The sequence below is a fragment of the Lissotriton vulgaris genome, chromosome 5, assembly GCF_964263255.1.
Source record: "Lissotriton vulgaris chromosome 5, aLisVul1.2, whole genome shotgun sequence".
Taxonomy (NCBI): domain Eukaryota; kingdom Metazoa; phylum Chordata; class Amphibia; order Caudata; family Salamandridae; genus Lissotriton; species Lissotriton vulgaris.
The window spans coordinates 903,060,917-903,077,373 of record NC_141693.1 but is presented as its reverse complement, the minus strand read 5'-3'; the positions used below and the strand labels follow the sequence as shown (position 1 = coordinate 903,077,373).

Here is a 16,457-nt window from a genome sequence, read left to right as displayed (position 1 = left end):
CTCTTCATACAGCTAGATCTCACTTTGAACCTAGAGAAATGAAATCCTCATCCATCAAACCATAAAACCTTTAGGGGCTACACCGGACACAACGCCCTCCAATGCGTATCCTACATAAGAGAGACAACTACAACTCATGAAGCTAGCACAGTCCTTCCAAAGAAAAAAAAGTTCCTTTCTAGGGATTATGTTCTCTTGCATAACAGTTTAATTTGATCTCATCCAGGTCACTACCAGCAATGGTCAGCGCCTTATCCTGGGGGGGTGAAGGAGCAACATGTTTCAGTTGAACTCTTTTCGCGCTCTAACTTCCCCTCCAGGCATCACTACTGCTTCTTCCCTGGAGGGATGAGTAGCTTACTTTCAAGATCTCCAAGTCAGTGGAAAATGGAAAGCAGCGCAACTTCACTTAAGCATCAATTTACTAGAATTGAAAACAGTGCATCTCTCCTTACAGGATTTTCTCCCCTGAATTCACAATTCTGTAGGTCTCGTCCGCATGGACAATACAACAGGGATGCACTACATCAACAAGCTGTGTGGCACAAGATCCCACCCATCCCAGGAAGCACAAAAAATATGGGAGTGGTCCAGCCATCACAAGGTGTGTCTGCGAGCAGAACATGTTCCCAGGAAGCAGAATGCTATAGCTGACACAGAGCCAGCTGACTGCATCATGCCACTAGTGGGAGCTGCACCGAAGGTCCCTGGACATCTTTATTCAGTGGGCAAGACAAATGTGGACTTCTTTGCTACCACCCAATCTGCAAATGCTGTTTTACACAAGCTGGCATCGGCAGGGAATGCATTTTCAATAGCATGATCTGACATCTTTGCCCATGCTTCCCCTCCGATTCCTGTGCTTCCCAAGAGTCCTAAGGAAAATGAAAGCAGAACCCTGCAAGCTAAATCGCCTCGATCCATCATGGCTGCACTAGCTCTGGTTTATGTAGTTGCTTCTCCTATCTCAGGGAACGTCAGTCAATTGAAGACTTTTCCTCCTCTTTCAATGGATCCGGGCCAAGTGCTCCATCCAAGTCTCATCATTTATCAGTATGGCTCTTGAGTTTCATGAATTCTAGCACATGAACACACCATCGAAATGTAGATAAATTTGAGCTAGGTCTTGTGCTGATAGTAATAATAAAACCTCAAATGGAAAGGTTTTTGCACCTGGTGTCATCGGGCTGATGTGCATCCTTTCTCCTCCTCTCCGGGAGAAATTCTCCCATATCTTCACCTCGCTAAGTCCGGTCTAGCTCATGCTCTGTCAAAGTCCACTAGGTAGCCATTTCCAGTTTCAGGCGAGCTCCCACATCTCAGTCTTCCAGGACCATTAAACAATTTCTCAAGGGCTTATTCCCAGCATTTCCTCCCACAAGGTCTCCTCTTCCACTTATGCAACTGAACACTGTATTGCCTCGGCTTATGAAAGATCTCTTCGAGCCCATCCACAAAGCAGAAAGAGCACTTTACTCTCAAGTCCAAGAGTCTTCTATCTGTGGGGCACGACCCCTAGGGTGGGCTTGGAGTTGTACAAAGGGGGTCGCGCATTCCTGGTCGGACTCCTGCTGGATCCAGAATCCAAAACGTTTGCTCTTTGTTTTGCATTCCGAATAGTGCATCTCAATATGCTCTCTGATTTGGGGACATCGTAAAGGAATATGTCATCCACAACTGTCCTCCATTCAGAAAGACTGCAGGATGCACACATGGAAATGTCGGGAACTGGGGCCATAAATATGCACCTGTGGAATGAACAAGGGTGCATCAATATTTTATTTCTCGCTGCCTTGCACCATGTCTCCTTTCTTGGACTTCCTCGTTGTTGTTGCTGCTGCTGTGTAGTTCCAACCGGTGCCATTTCTGTGCCTCTTCCTCTGGCTGCTCCTGGAATCCGATCGCCTTGCTGGTCACCAAGGCAACTGAAGCTTTGAAGAACAGGTAAGTGAGCTCTCTTCCGCCCCTCCCCTTTCCTCCCATCCACCAAGCCCTGCTTTTCACGACTCAGACACACACACTCCTTACCCTTTTTCTTTCAAACTATGCTATTTCCGAAACGTTGCTACATTACAAAAAAAATGTATGTTTATTTTCACTTTCACACTGACCGCATAAGCCTTTTCTCTCTCTTAATCTGCGTAGTCCCTTGATTTCTTCGTAATCTATATTTAACAGCATCATTCCGCTGCTACTAGGTGACATCAAACTACAGCAAAGGACTGAAATTATGTATGGGTTTTGAATACATGTGTGGGCCTATTTTCCATCAATCCATAAATCATGCATTAGAAATGGATTATGAGATCGCAGTGATCTGGGTCTGAAGGCTCAATGAACTTTTGTACATGCTCCAGGAGTTTTTCTTTGACCACATGGTCACAGGTTTGAATTCTGGCGAGTCCCCTCTGTCTTCCATCCTTACGAGGTCAATAAAATCATTACTATATGAAAGAAACACGTTAGTGTTAGATTCCTTACCTTAGAATATCCCCAGGCGTCAGTCTGGATCCGGATGGTTTTTGTCAGCAGTACTCCTGCGCGCCGGTAGGCGTCGTCTTGTGGCTCCGCGTCCGTCGTCGGCGTCGTTATCGCCGTAACGATGTCGCTGGAGTACTTAGACGCCACCCTCGCGCGCTGACGTCAGTTCTTCTTTTTTCCGCACCAGCAAGTGCAGATCTGGGAAGAGCATACCCGTAGTCATTTTTTGACTAAGTTTTTGAACATTTTTGTCTATCTTTTTCGAGTCGACTCCTGGTGCCAGTAGGTATGCCCGGTTTCAAGCCGTGTGACTCCTGTCACCGACTGATGTCGGTTACCGACACCCACACCCAGTGTCTGTACTGTTTGGGGGCCGACCACGATGACAAGTCGTGCCCTGACTGCCGGGCCTTGACGTCGAAGGCAAGGCGGGAGCGTTCCCGTAAGCTACTCGAGCTCCGGCAGTCAGCTCCGTGCTGCTCGAGGGACCGGTCGCGGAGACGCAGTCATCGATCGTCTCGATCCAAGTCCTCATGCTCGGATAAGTCGAGGCATGGCAAAAAGAAGTCAAAAAAGCATCGCTCTTCGCCTTCCCATCGCCGGTCGCGCGGCTCAGGTGGTGTTGCCCACGCGGCTCAGGTGGTGTTGCCCACGCGGCTCAGGTGGCATTGCCCACGCAGCTCAGGTGGCATTGCCCACGTGGCTTCGGCGGAGCCCACGCAGTCTCATCCGGTCCCACACCCTCTGGTCCCTGGACTCAAATCGACTCGGGAGCAGATCAGAGACGTCCTCGTGGCCATGAGGACTCTCTTTCCGCCGTTGAGAACCGCCGGCGCGCCTTTGGGCCCGCGGGTCCGACTGGGGGTTCTAGCCCTGTGTTGCCAGCGGATTTGGCGCCGCCGGCGACTTTGGTCCCGGCCTGGATCTCGGTCGACGCCAGTTGACCTTACGACTCCTCTGCTGGCGCCGACCCCCGTAGTGTTACCTCCGGTGTCGTCCTCGGACGACGCCGTCCCCCTTTTCAGCCCCGGCCCGGGCTCGTCGTCGGAGCGGCGCTGCTCGGCGCCGTCTCAGACGCAGACTGGTGAGCTTTTCACCTATGCCCTGGCTCCATCATTTTTGCCTGTTTACCAGGACACGGATGAAGGGGAGGACTGAGGACCCTCTGACAAGCGTTGCCAGTTAAGTCAGGACTGGGCAGATGAGCTAGGGAAGGCCAGTGGTCTAGACACTTCGCCTGACACTGGTTTTATCTCTCCTCCTTCTGTGGCTACGGAGGAGGGAGCAACTTATGCTGTGGTGCTGCACAGGGCGGCCACTGCCTTGGGCCTTGAGCTCACTGCAGCGGCTGTGAGGACCAACCTCCTCACCGAGGTGCTTCAACCGCCAGTAAGCTCTTTGGAGCCTCTGCTGCAGTTTAATGAGACCCTCACTGATGTTCTGATGGGCACTTGGTCCAAGCCCACCACAGAACCTCCTGTGGATCGGAATGTGGCCCGGCACCACCGCCCAGCTCTGGGCGACCCTTGCTTTTTGTCCGTACATCCCACCCCTGAGAGCCTGGTTATCCAGGCCTCCACGTCCCAAACCGCTTTCCCTACGGCACACCCGGACCGGGAATCCAAAAGGCTGGAACAGTTTGGCAAGAAACTGTTTTCCTCTGTCAACCTAGGACTGCGGTCCATTAATACTGCATGCCTTTTGGGCCGTTACACCCACTCTCTGTGGGATACGGTGGCGGACGTGCTGCCCCAGTGTCAGGGGGAGGCCAAGACACGGCTCGCCCAAGCTCTTGCTGAGGGGCGGGATGCAGCACGATACTCCATTCGATGTGGACTTGACACCACGGACTCGCGGGGCAGAGCGATTGCAACGACTGTGGCGATTCGTCGTCATGCCTGGCTGAGGACTACCAACTTTTCAGGGGATGTCCAGAGCACTCTCAAGGCGACAAGGCAGATAAAGCGCTCCAGCGCGCTAAGGACTCCAGGGCTACGGCCAAGTCGTTGGGTCTATCTGCCCAGCGCCAGCAAACTTCTGATTTTCGCTCCTTTCTTGGCCACGGAAGGGGCACCCCCGCACGTTCGTCCAGCCGCAGGCCGCAGAACCAACCCCAACGTGGACGTGCATTCTGCCGTGGCGGAGCAGGGGGTCAGCGAGCCAGTCAGTCCACATCCTCTCCTGCAGCACCTGCCTCAAAGCCTTATGTAACCGGTGGGGTAGGGAAAGGCAGGAGACGAGTCAAGTCAAAGTCAAAAGTCAAAAGATCTTTATTCGGATTGTAAAACATCCATAAAAGTACATATAAAACACAGCAGAAGTAAAAACACAGATATAAAAAGTAAAAGATAGATACAAATAGCAGCCCACGTAGTTACAAATTTATAGCAATATACAGCTTTATTATGTGCAAAGAGGCAATCATTAGAGCAAAATGTACAATGTGCAAAATGTGCATAGTGCAAATGTCTCAGTCAATGAGCAGAGAGGCACAGGACCGGACAACTGCTTTGAGAAAGCAGCTCACTCTAAAAATAGCCTCATCCGTCTTTAGCATCAGCAAGTCTTTAAAAGCTAATTTCAAATCCAGCAAAGCATTTTTTCTACAGTACGGCATTAAAAAGTGCAAGGTGTGCATTCTGTAAAACCCACAAAAGAAAGTAAAATGGAGCAAACTTTGTTTACCGCCTAGGTTACAGGGACAGCTTAGATTTTCCACATGTTTATTAAAGCCTAACGGGAAGCAGAGTAGATTTATAATGCTTCCATCCCTGAACCGGAACAACAAGCTCCTGTTCTACCTGCCTATTTTTATGCGGAGATAGCCCTGAGGCAGGGCATAGGGTTTGTCGCGTGGCTCCACAAGGGAGATATACCTGGATGTGGACGGCTTTGCCAAGTCGCACCTTAACCTCTCTTTACGATAAAAATCATACAAAGCCTTTTTTATTAAGTTCTTATGCGTGCAATCAATCAATTGATGGGAGGTAAAAAGATATCCCTGCCCCACGCTCAATAAGCTATTTTCCACAGCCTTAAACCAGGGTATCAAGTTAGCCCTCTCACAATTTAGGCAGTCCATAATGATGTCACGCGACAAAAAGGCAGCAGGATTACACCAAATTTTTATCCAGAAAATGGCAGGTCTGGATCTTATAAAATCCTCTATATAATGGAGGTTTAATTCCCTGTGGCAGACGTAAGTTGGTGCAGTAATAACCCCCCCAAAACCTTCCGACAAAATCTATTTTCTTCAATCTGTAGTTGGGTACAGTTCGAGTAATCCCACACCTCAGCACCATAGGTTCCTACAGGTAAACATTGTGTTCTATAAATTTGTAACAATGATGTAATCACATCTGCCTGGATGGGTTGGCGGAGGGAGGTTAGAGAGTTTATAGCTTTACTCAGTGTGTTCCTTCCCTGAGCGACGTGGGGCTGCCAAGATCCAGTATTGGAGAACAGCAAACCAAGGTAGGGGAAAGTACAAATGCTTTTTAAAATATTATCCCCTGACAGGATCTGGCTTATTTTGTAGCTTTTAGGGCCGCATGACATTATGAATGACTTCTTAAAATTGGTACATAGGCCCAGATCTGCCATATATTTGACGAAACCAGAAATTAAAATTCGCAAAGCATTGGGTGTGCGGCCCATAAGGACCGCATTGTCCGCATAAAGGAGTGCAGGGACAGGTTTGCCATTAACTTGCGGGACATCATTAGTTAAATTGCTCAAAGAATCACTCAATTAATTTATATACAAAATAAAAAGCAGGGGGGCCAGGACGCAACCCTGTCTGACCCCCCTGCTGATTAAAATATAATTGGAGACTTCACCGTCATTGTTAATGCGAACACGGGCTTTCAAATCGCTATGGAGATGTGCCAAAAAATAAACTAAGGATTCATCTAAACCATAATTCAACAGGACTGACCATAAACGGGAACGATTTACAAAAGCAGAACTTAAATCCATAAACCCAAAATATAAAGGGGATTTTTGGGCGATTGTATATTTGGCCATAAGCAGGTTTAGATTTAAGCATTGCTCCACCGTGCCCACTTTGCTTCTAAAACCTAACTGGCATGGGTGTAAGATGGTATTTTCTTCCGCCCAGGTTCTAATTCTGTTAAAAAGGACCCTGCCTAGAACTTTTAACGTGTTGTCGATTAGAGATATGGGGCGGTAGCAACCAGGGTCAAGTCAGTCGCCTTTTTTAAATATTGGTACAATAGTGCTGCTAGACCATGTTTCAGGGACAGAGGTATAAGATAAATTGTTAAAAACATTACATAACAAGGGTGCCCAAAAGTCGGGTTCAGATTTCATTTGGTCGATGGATAAGCCATCAGGTCCGGGGGCTTTATTCCCAGCACATTCGGTGATGGCGTCCTCCACCTCCAACAGCGAGATAGTCAAGGGCCTTACTGATGGAACAATTTCTGTTGGGTTGCCAGACGCAGAAGCATCATAGATCTTAGAGAAATGGTCAACCCACGCATCCCCTGTTATATTACAGTTAATAGGGGAAATGTTGGAGCCCAATGATCTAAGGTTTTTAACCGCCCTCCAAAACCCGGCTACATCTCTTAAGGCAGCTGTGCGAACAAGAGAGCCCCAGTGGTCTTTTATTAACTCTTCAGATCTAATTTTTAGGGTGTGTTTATATCTAGATCTCAGAGTCCTTACCAGGGACAGATCGTGCGGTTCAGCAATAAGAGCAGCCCTAAGTTCCCGATTGGCTTTGGAGCATGAGGTGTCAAACCACCTAGGATTACTGTTGTTATGGGCTGGGACAGGTTTAGAAATTTCCATTTTTATAGCCTTACAAAGCTCACAAAATGAATTAACGATATCGGGCCCGCGGCTGTCAGTTGAAAGGCAAACCGGGATGTTTTTTAATGACTCTAGCTAGGAGATCTGTAAGAGAGCTGGCTATGGTGGAAAAGTATGGGATAAAGCGTCTGTAATAGCCTATGAACCCTAAAAAGGATCTAACGTCTTTCTTTTGCTTAGGGGTAGGTATCGCCTTGACTGCCTCTATTTTGCTTATTTGTGGTTTGATGTGTCCTCTCTGCACAGTTTATCCTAGATAGTGTACAGTGTCTGTGGCTAATAGTGATTTATTTGGGTTGATTTTGAGCCCTGCTTCTTGGATAGCTTTAAACACCAGAAACAGATGTTTTAGATGGACTTCTCACGTAGGACTAAACACCACGATGTAGTCGATGTACGCAGCCGCATAGTCTCTATGGGGTTGTAGGAGCAGATCCATGAGCCTTTGGAAAGTTGCGGGGGCTCTGTGCAACCCAAAGGGAAGCACACAAAAGTGATAAAGCCCCGAGGGAGTCGAAAAGGCCGTCTTTTCTTTTGCTTGTGGTGAAAGGGGAATCTGCCAATACCCTTTCGTGAGGTCAAGGGTCGTCATGTAGGTGGCCTTTCCCAACATTTCTAGCATCTCATCAACCCGTGGCATTGGGTAGGAGTCGAATTTTGTCACATTGTTCACTTGTCGAAAGTCAATGCAGAAGCGTAGGCTTCCATCTGGTTTTGATACCAGTACTATGGGTGAGTACCAATTGCTTGTTGAGGGCTCTATAATGTGAGCCCGTAGCATGGCGGACACTTCTCTTTCCACAGCCTCTCTTCTGGCCTCAGGGATGCGGTATGGTTTCTGTTTGATGATGGTATTGTTGAAGACTACAATATCATGGTGTACTAGTGTCGTCAAACCAGGGTCAGAGGAAAAAAGACCAGGAAAGTGAGCGAGGGTATCTTTTAACTGGGCTCGCTGTGCGGATGTGATGATGGCGCTTATCGGGGCTTCCTCTATTTGTGGCGATGTAGTGGCTGCTGTAGGGATGTTTAAGGGTTTCTGAGTGTTTACCAGAAGAGCAGAGTGTGAGAAGTTGGCCTGGTATATGATGTTCACTATTCTAGTGAGCACCTTGCACCAGTCCAAACAACCCTTATGGTGATGGTTGTAAAGTCAACCTTATAGACCAGCTATCCTAGTGGTAGCATGGACAAAGCAGTCTTAGGCTAAACTCAAGAGGGCATGTGAAGCCAGCTGTTTTACCATATGTAACCCCTTTAATACCAAATGAAAGGACACCACACAGGATATATATAAAATATATATGTTATTTATTTCTAGACAAACCCTCTGAACTCTATATGAGGTCAGAGGCACAAGCACAATACAAGACATTTAATTAAACGACAATAAGTAGCACAAAATATAGTAGGGCCCTAGGGGCACGCTAAACCATATACTAAAAAAGTGGTATAAGGACCACTACACGGAAAGTGAATAGGCCTAGGGCAGCGGTCTTCAATCTGTGGGGCGTGCCCCCCAGGGGGGGGGCGCCACCATCCCAGGGGGGGCGTGCGCTCCTGCCGAAAAGCTTTCCTTTGTTGGGGGGTTGTTTTTTTTATTGCTTTCGTCAGTCCCACGTCGCAAGGAGTCTGATTGGCCTGCTGCTCCCGCTTGTCCCAATCAGCATGCAGAACGTCACCGGCGGCGTTCCACCAATGGGAGTGGAAGCAGCTGCAATTGCAGGAAGTGCAGCAAAATTTGCTGCCTTAAAGCCCCTGCATTCAAAGGTAGCTGCCTTTCCTTCCTGCTTTCGTTTTTGGACGGTTTCCGCCTCGTCTCGCTGGGAAGCTTTGCTTTGCTGAATTCTGCCCCTCGTCGCCTGGAAGGACTCAGTGCCCCTCATCGCCTCCTCGCTGGGAAGTCTTGCGGAAATCTGCCCCTCGTTGCCTGGAAGGACCTAGTGCCCCTCATCGCCTCCTCGCTGGGAAGGCTTGCTGAATTCTGCCCCTCGTCGCCTGGAAGGACTCAGTGCCCCTCATCGCCTCCTCGCTGGGAAGGCTTGCTGAATCGGCCCCTTATCGCCTCTCCTCTGCGTGTGCCTCTCGTCGGAACTCCCGTCGGATTTCTCTGTGCGCCCCCATCATCACTGGAATCTGCCCTCATCGCTGGACTGCTGGTAAGAGGACTTTGTAGAAGTCAGGGTCAGGGGCAGGGGGGGGTGTTCCGGCCGTTTTTGTGTGTTTTGCTACATAGCGCAGACTTTCTCGAAGTCAGAGGGGGGGGGGGTGTACTGATGTTTGCCCGCAATTATGTACGCATTTGTAATTGTATTGTGGTTCGGCACGGGAGCCTGTTGAGTATGGTACACGAGCGAGGCTATGAAGTTGACAGTAGCCGGGCATTTGTCACCTGGGATATTCTGCCAAACAGCGCTGGGAAGGAGTTTCAATCTTATTCTTCAGTGTATGTTTTTTACTTTCTCGAAGTCAGAGGGGGGGCGGGGGGGGGGGGGGGGGGTTGGGGGGGTGTTGTACTGAATGCCTGCTTGGCCGGTTCCTCCACACCGGGCTTGAACTGGCAATGGCTATTCATCCTTTCTGCCCACATGAAAAAGCCAGGCTCTGACCTGGTGAGTGATGATGGGCAATTAATATAGTAAAAGGATATCTTGTTTCCTTACCTGCCTTGGGTGTCTCAGTGAAACAGGTCGGGGTTACTTACTTTAGCGCTGTTCAGAGGTAACTTGGACTGGCAAATCGGGCACACAACTTCGGATGGCCTCAACTGAGCCAGAAACCAATGACTATTATGTGATCCGGAAGAATTCCGGGCCCCTGATAACATCAGGGACCTGACGGGGGGAGCATTTTCTGTTAATCCACTGGTCTGTTGTGGAAAAGTAGGCAAAAATGCCTCTGAACGATAGTGCGTGTCATTTTGGATCAGATCTAGTTGAAGAAGTTTTTGCAAGGTTGGTTTCTCACGTTTATTACACAAAATCAATTCTTTGTAATTCTGCACGTTCGATCTAACAAAATGCTCTGCTTATGTAAGTATTGAATTTGCAGAGGGCAGCAAAGTATTTCACTGTGTGGAAGATGCAAGAAATGCTGGATAATGAGAAGAGACGTGGTGAATATTTACTTGAGTTTTTCCCCAAACCTGTAGCTCTGTTTCTTCATAGGACGTTTTGTAAATGTCAAGTCATGCACTCCTGTCACAGTCCGCGTGGGCACCGGACCTACCCTTCAGCTCAGCAATACTCCAGAAATGAATACAAATATTTCTGAGCACGGTTGCAGATTATTATTTGTGCTTCAATTAAAGGCAACTCTGCAGTGTTAACTTAAACAAACTCTCCTATTGGAGCACTCTCAAATTACCGTTTCGGTCCTTGGTTTGTACAGGGTTAATGAATTGGGCCGCCATCATAAATTTTGACTTGCAATATGATTATTTCTGTCCTGGCTACTTTTATGTATAAATCACAGCAGTAAACTATTAGGCACATTTTCAATTACCTAGCTTGCTAACAAAATGCAAGAGGTAGCAAACAGTACATTACAGGAGGAAAAAGTGACGTGTTCAAGTAACAAAAGCGTCCAAGCTACAATATTATTGTATGTCTCATATTTTTCTGCTATCACATATCAAACACTTGTTTTCCTCTCTTTTCTGCATGGACATTTGCAGGATCTGCAGTTACACTGATCCCAACAGTGCCAGCGCCACCCTTGCACTAAATCTTTTAGTTGAACGTCTTGTCTGCTAGGCCCACTGGTGTTCCATTGGTTATTTGTATGCACATAACTTTCTACGTGTGCATTTTCAGCATTTCGAGTGTGACCACAGCGCCAGCATGTTTTCAAGCACTTTTACCCATGTATCTGTCGCAACATTGGAAGATTTTGCACTCGTTTTCTTTCTTTGAGCACTCTGCCCTAACATTGAGTTTGCACCTGTCTTTTCCCCACCAGCCAATTAGTATTCATGCAGCCGCACAGGGTCTTTGGGTTGACTCAATTAAAACTTTGATTTATTCCTCTCTTTTTTGTTTTGCACAGCTGGTTTAAATACCTTTTACTCATGTTTCACTGCTGTTCACACTGGGTTCCGCACATGGAAATCCCAAAAGATTTGGGGACATTTGTTTGACGTTTACAATGTGGAATGAGTTGTTAGGGTACACTTCAGTCAGAGTTTTTCCATCAGGGGTCACCATCCCAGAGCGATGCCTTCAGTGGTACCTTTAGGGCAGCAGGCCCAGGGTCTGCACAAAGAAGCTAAATTACACCATTCCAAACCTGTTTGTAATTATTTGGGGAATATTCCGTCTGTAATATTGCGCCCATATCGAACAGTCAAAAAACCACAATTAAGACCTGAAGTTGAGATTCAAAGGCAGTGCAAGGGTCTCACAGTGCCTATCACTGGGTCCTAAAGTTGTTCCAAAATGCATGCTCATCCAATCCTGCGCTTCTCTGTAGAGTGCACATTACATTACTCACATGTGCCAGTTGTGATTCTGTGCAAAGGTCCAAGGAGGAACTGCACAGGTGTTGAAATATTAACATGGCACAAGTAAAATAAAATGTGTGCTTACAGGAGAGTGGGTGTATTGTGTATGGGGGATATTGAAGTGAAGGAGCCTCAAGGAAGTACATGCAATCAATTTAACAAATTAAAAAAATTGAAAGCTAATGTGGTCCTGCCAGAAATCAAATTTTTAACTGGCAGATCATGGCCATCTTACCAGCCATCACGACGTCAACTAATAACTTGAGAACATGCAAGTAATATTTCTTCAACATTTTCTCTTCATTGCAAGGGAAAACGATATTTGGTCGCTAGGCTGAGGACTCCCATTCAAGCAGAAGAAACATCTGAGGAAGTGAATAAGAAGGTACGCATTTGTTTTTGAGTGATGGGTGAAGAGGCAGTGCTGAAGTTTGCCCTCACTAACCTTTGAACAAGTAACTTGCAGAGCCTCATCGGTGGTATACAGCATATACATACTGCAGCAATTTTGGGAGCACCTACGTAAAGCCTGGATGAACTGGAATTACTTTTTTGCCACTTGCCACAGAATTATGCTTTTATCCAAATTTATTTTATTTAAAACAAGATTTTTTTTAAAGATTTTTTTTTTGCAACTACAAAGTTAAAGATCTCATGTACGTCATGCAGCTGTAAAATTGCAGCCATTTACTATTCATTAACATGCAGCTTCAAATTTTGTATCTTAGGTTGAGCAAGCATTTGATATGGATCGTTTTCTGCTCCAAAAAGATAGTAGAGTGCTCAAGCTGAAGGCTGAAACAGAAAGCGACGGAGAGAGAAAAGCTGCAAAAACAAAGAAATATGATTCCTCCTATTTGGATATTGGTTTCACCTGCATTGTTGTTAGTGGAGAAAGTAGACCGCAGTGTGTGATTTGTGGCGTGATCTTAGCTAACGACAGCTTGAAGCCAACCAAACTAAGGCGGCACTTTGAAACGAAACATGGGTCACTAGCAGGAAAAGGCAGAGATTTTTTTGCCAGGAAGTTGACAGAGATAACCCAGCAGAAAGAAGCTGTAAAACAAGTGGCAAATACTCCTGCAACTGCATTAAAAGCATCATACCAAGTAGCATACCACATTGCTAAAAACAAAAGGCCCTTTGTAGATGGAGAAAAGGTGATTCTCCCAGCATTGCTCGACGTAGCTAAGACAATGCTTGGTGAAAAAGCAGCAGAGAAGTTCAAAAGTATACCAATCTCAGATACAACAGTTTGCCGCCGCATCGCTGACATGTCAGAAAATATCCAGGGACAGCTCATAGCCAGGTTGAAATCAAGTTTGTTTGCCTTACAGCTGGATGAAGCAACTGATGTGTCAAAGGATGCCCATTTAATTGCATATGTTCGTTACTGTTATGAAACACTTGTATTAGAAGATTTTTTAGTTTGCAAGCCAATCAAGGGGCGGGCAACAGGATCCGATTTGTTTGCCTTGATTAATGACTTCCTGAATATCCATGGCTTAAAATGGGATAACTGTGTTGGAATCTGCACAGATGGTGCTCCTTCAATGTGTGGTGCTAGGGCTGGCCTAAAAGCTAACGTATTGAAAGTGGCTCCACATATTCTTTGGACCCACTGTATGATACACCGGGAAGCCCTTGCTGTTCGAAACATGGACAGCGAACTAGAGGATGTGCTGAATTCTGCCGTAAAAATAGTAAATTTTATAAAGACCCATCCTGCAAGAGCTCGCCTATTTGCAATTTTATGTGCAGAAATGGGAGCTGAGCATGATGGCTTGCTGTTTCATACAGAAGTGCGGTGGCTATCCCGGGGCAAAGTGCTGTCTCGCATCTTTGAATTAAGGAATGACGTACGGCAGTTTCTTCTGTGTTTGGACCCCTGCAAAGCAGAACAACTATGCAATCCCCGTTGGCTTGTACTTCTAGCATACCTTGCTGACAATCTTGAGAAATTAAATTCCTTGAATCTGTCTCTGCAAGGAGCTGACATGACTTCCTTTAACATGAATAAAAGAATAACTGCATTCAAGAAGAAGCTTGAATTATGGAGAAGACTAGTTGAAGATGGCCTGTTTGAGCAGTTTCCATTTTTAGGAGATGCTCTTGCGGAGACTGAATATGAACTTCTAAGTGTTGCTGAGGTAATAAAAAAACATCTGACTTCTCTCAGGGACAGTTTGCAAAAGTATTTTCCGGAGGACAACGATCACTTAAATGACTGGGTCTTTCAACCATTTCTGGCAGAGGTGACAAGCCATCTCCCAATCCGTATGCAGGAAGAACTGATTGATCTCCAAAGTGACCGCACTCTGCAGATGCATTTCAGCAAAGTCTCACTGGGAGAGTTTTGGCTGAAAATTTCTGCAGAATATTCAGCTTCGCAAGAAACTGCCATCAAAACTCTCTTGCCTTTCAGCTCGTCCTATTTATGTGAGATTGGGTTCTCAGCACTTGCGGTACTAAATACCAAGTACCGTTCAAGACTGGATGTGGAACACAACCTGAGGATGGCAGTGGCAAAAATTCATCCGCAGATTGACCGTCTCTGTGGTGAAAAACAGGCACACCCATCACATTAATGTTCGTGGTGTTATTATAAATCTGTCATTTGTAAAACAAAGCATCCTAGTAAAAACAATTTACGCACATTTTATCTTGGAAAATTTTGTTTCGAACTGTGTAATAAGCCTCTGTGATTTAACCACACCCACTCACAAACCTACAGTTAACTAAACTCTTATTGCGTTGAACATTATTTACCGGATATGGGCCGGGACACGCGGGTGGCGATCAATTATGTAGTGTACCAGATTCCAGAAATTTCTGTCAGGTGGTGGGGGGGCCCGACATTTAAAAAAATTAAGCAGGGGGGGCTCAACCTACAAAAGTTTGAAGACCTCTGGCCTAGGGTCTAGGGAATCGCTGGGGCGACGCTGAGCTACCAAGAGTTAGGAAGCAGGAGGCCCACGGGATGCGTGTGCAGTGTCTAAACACACAGGCGAGTTACCATAGAGAATGAATGGGAACGTAAAATATGGAAACTAGTTCTTTTAGGGCACTTCTGACTGGACTCGGTGAAAGTTACTTGAAACCTAGACAGTTGGAAAGTCAATACCCATAGGAGCACCGGAGTACTCGTGTTACCTCACCCACAGGAAGCGGGTGCATAGGTGTCAAAGTGTGTCGGGTTTTGTCACTGAATCCTATGGAGCCTTGAAGAAAGATGCTGCAGGCGACGAGGAGAGAAGTTTGGATCCAAGGGTGGATCGAGGATGAAGAGGACCTGAAAGCAGAGGGGACCGAGTCTGGATCACTAGGCAGTGACCAGAAAGGAACCAGGCGATGTCGTGAAGCAATCAAGTGATGTCGTGAAGCTTGTCTCTGCAGCCACGTGGACCGGGAGGCGTTGATGACAACCAGGAGTCAGGCACCGACTGTCCCACAAAGGCTCTCGCTGTCGGCAGTGTGATTGCTGGATGGTGCCTGCTTGTGCAGGTTGGTCACTCCTTGACCACAAGGGAGATTCTTCAGTCGTCTTCTTGCAAAGCAGATCGTCGAAGGTCCAGAGTTTCATTTCAGAGTTTCAGTCAGGATAAATCTAAAGTCTTGGGACTCAGCTCCTACCTATATACCAAATCTAGGGGCTGGATTACCTGCTAGGTCCCTCCTATGGGTGGGACCAGGGAAGGGGGTGGTTACACCCCTCTCCCTTTGTCCAGTTTCACACCAGAGCTGGGGCTGGAGTGCTCCAGCACCGGATTGAACTGGACTATGCATGGGACACCTTGTGTGCCCCAGGCAGTGTCTCATTTCTTTCAGCCCTCCCTGCCCAAATACACAAAAGCCTGTCTGGGGTGGTGCTAGCACCTCCCAAGACAGGAAATCTATTGTCCAAGCCTCCCTCGCTGGAAGGACTCCCAGCAGCAGGAGGCCAGACTTGTGTCTGTGGCAGCAGCATCCATTTTGTGATGCTGAGGCTCTGGTTAACTTGTAATGTAATGTAAGGATTTATTTGTACCGCGCAACTATCGCTCCAAAGAGCATCTTGGCGCCCACTTGTGTAGCTGATAAGATAGATATCTTACACTAGGGATCTGGCAATAGTGTCTGGAAAAGTGAAGATCCAGGTTTTTAGTTGTTTCCTGAATTCAGTTTCTTTGTCCAGTGCTCTTATACGGGGAGGAAGGGTGTTCCATGCTTTTGCACCTAATATCGCAAAGGACTTGCCTCCACGAGTCTTAAGCCTGAATGGTTGAACTGCCAGAAGATTGGCATTGGACGAGCGGAGAATTCGAGTTGGATGATATCTGGTGAATTTTTTCCGCAGATACAGTGGTCCACGTTGATGAAATGCTCTGAAGGTGATGAGCAATATTTTGAATAGAATTCTTTTAATGATAGGTAGCCAGTGTAGAGTTTTAAGGGCTTCTGTCGCTGATGATCTTCTGGGCCACTTTAATATGAGTTTAGCCGCCGAATTCTGGACCATTTGGAGCCTGTGGGTGACCTCCTTATTGGTGCCTGCATATAGTCCGTTACAGTAATCTAGATGAGATGTAACCAGTGCGACCACCACTGTTTTCCTGGCTTCCAAGGGGAGGAGATCGAAGAACTTTCTCAGACTCTT

The 16,457-nt window shown here is 46.9% G+C and overlaps 1 protein-coding gene across 1 annotated transcript; it reads left to right on the top strand.

Annotated features, from left to right (window-relative positions):
• Positions 1-8,988: 8,988 nt before the first annotated feature.
• On the top strand, positions 8,989-16,214 carry LOC147711779 (zinc finger BED domain-containing protein 5-like). Its single transcript, XM_086919533.1, has 4 exons — positions 8,989-9,090; positions 12,132-12,206; positions 12,550-13,971; positions 16,158-16,214. The coding sequence occupies exons 1-4, from the start codon at positions 8,989-8,991 to the stop codon at positions 16,212-16,214; spliced, it is 1,656 nt and encodes a 551-aa protein (XP_086775659.1).
• Positions 16,215-16,457: the final 243 nt, after the last annotated feature.

What these genes read in the sequence shown, in the direction of transcription:
- LOC147711779 (XM_086919533.1), top strand. Translation starts at nt 8,989, where the DNA reads ATGCAGAACGTCACCGGCGGCGTTCCACCAATGGGAGTGGAAGCAGCT. An exon ending in TAAAGCCCCTGCATTCAAAG is followed by an intron (nt 9,091 to 12,131) that starts GTAGCTGCCTTT and finishes CTTCATTGCAAG; the next exon opens with GGAAAACGATATTTGGTCGC. An exon ending in CTGAGGAAGTGAATAAGAAG is followed by an intron (nt 12,207 to 12,549) that starts GTACGCATTTGT and finishes TTTGTATCTTAG; the next exon opens with GTTGAGCAAGCATTTGATAT.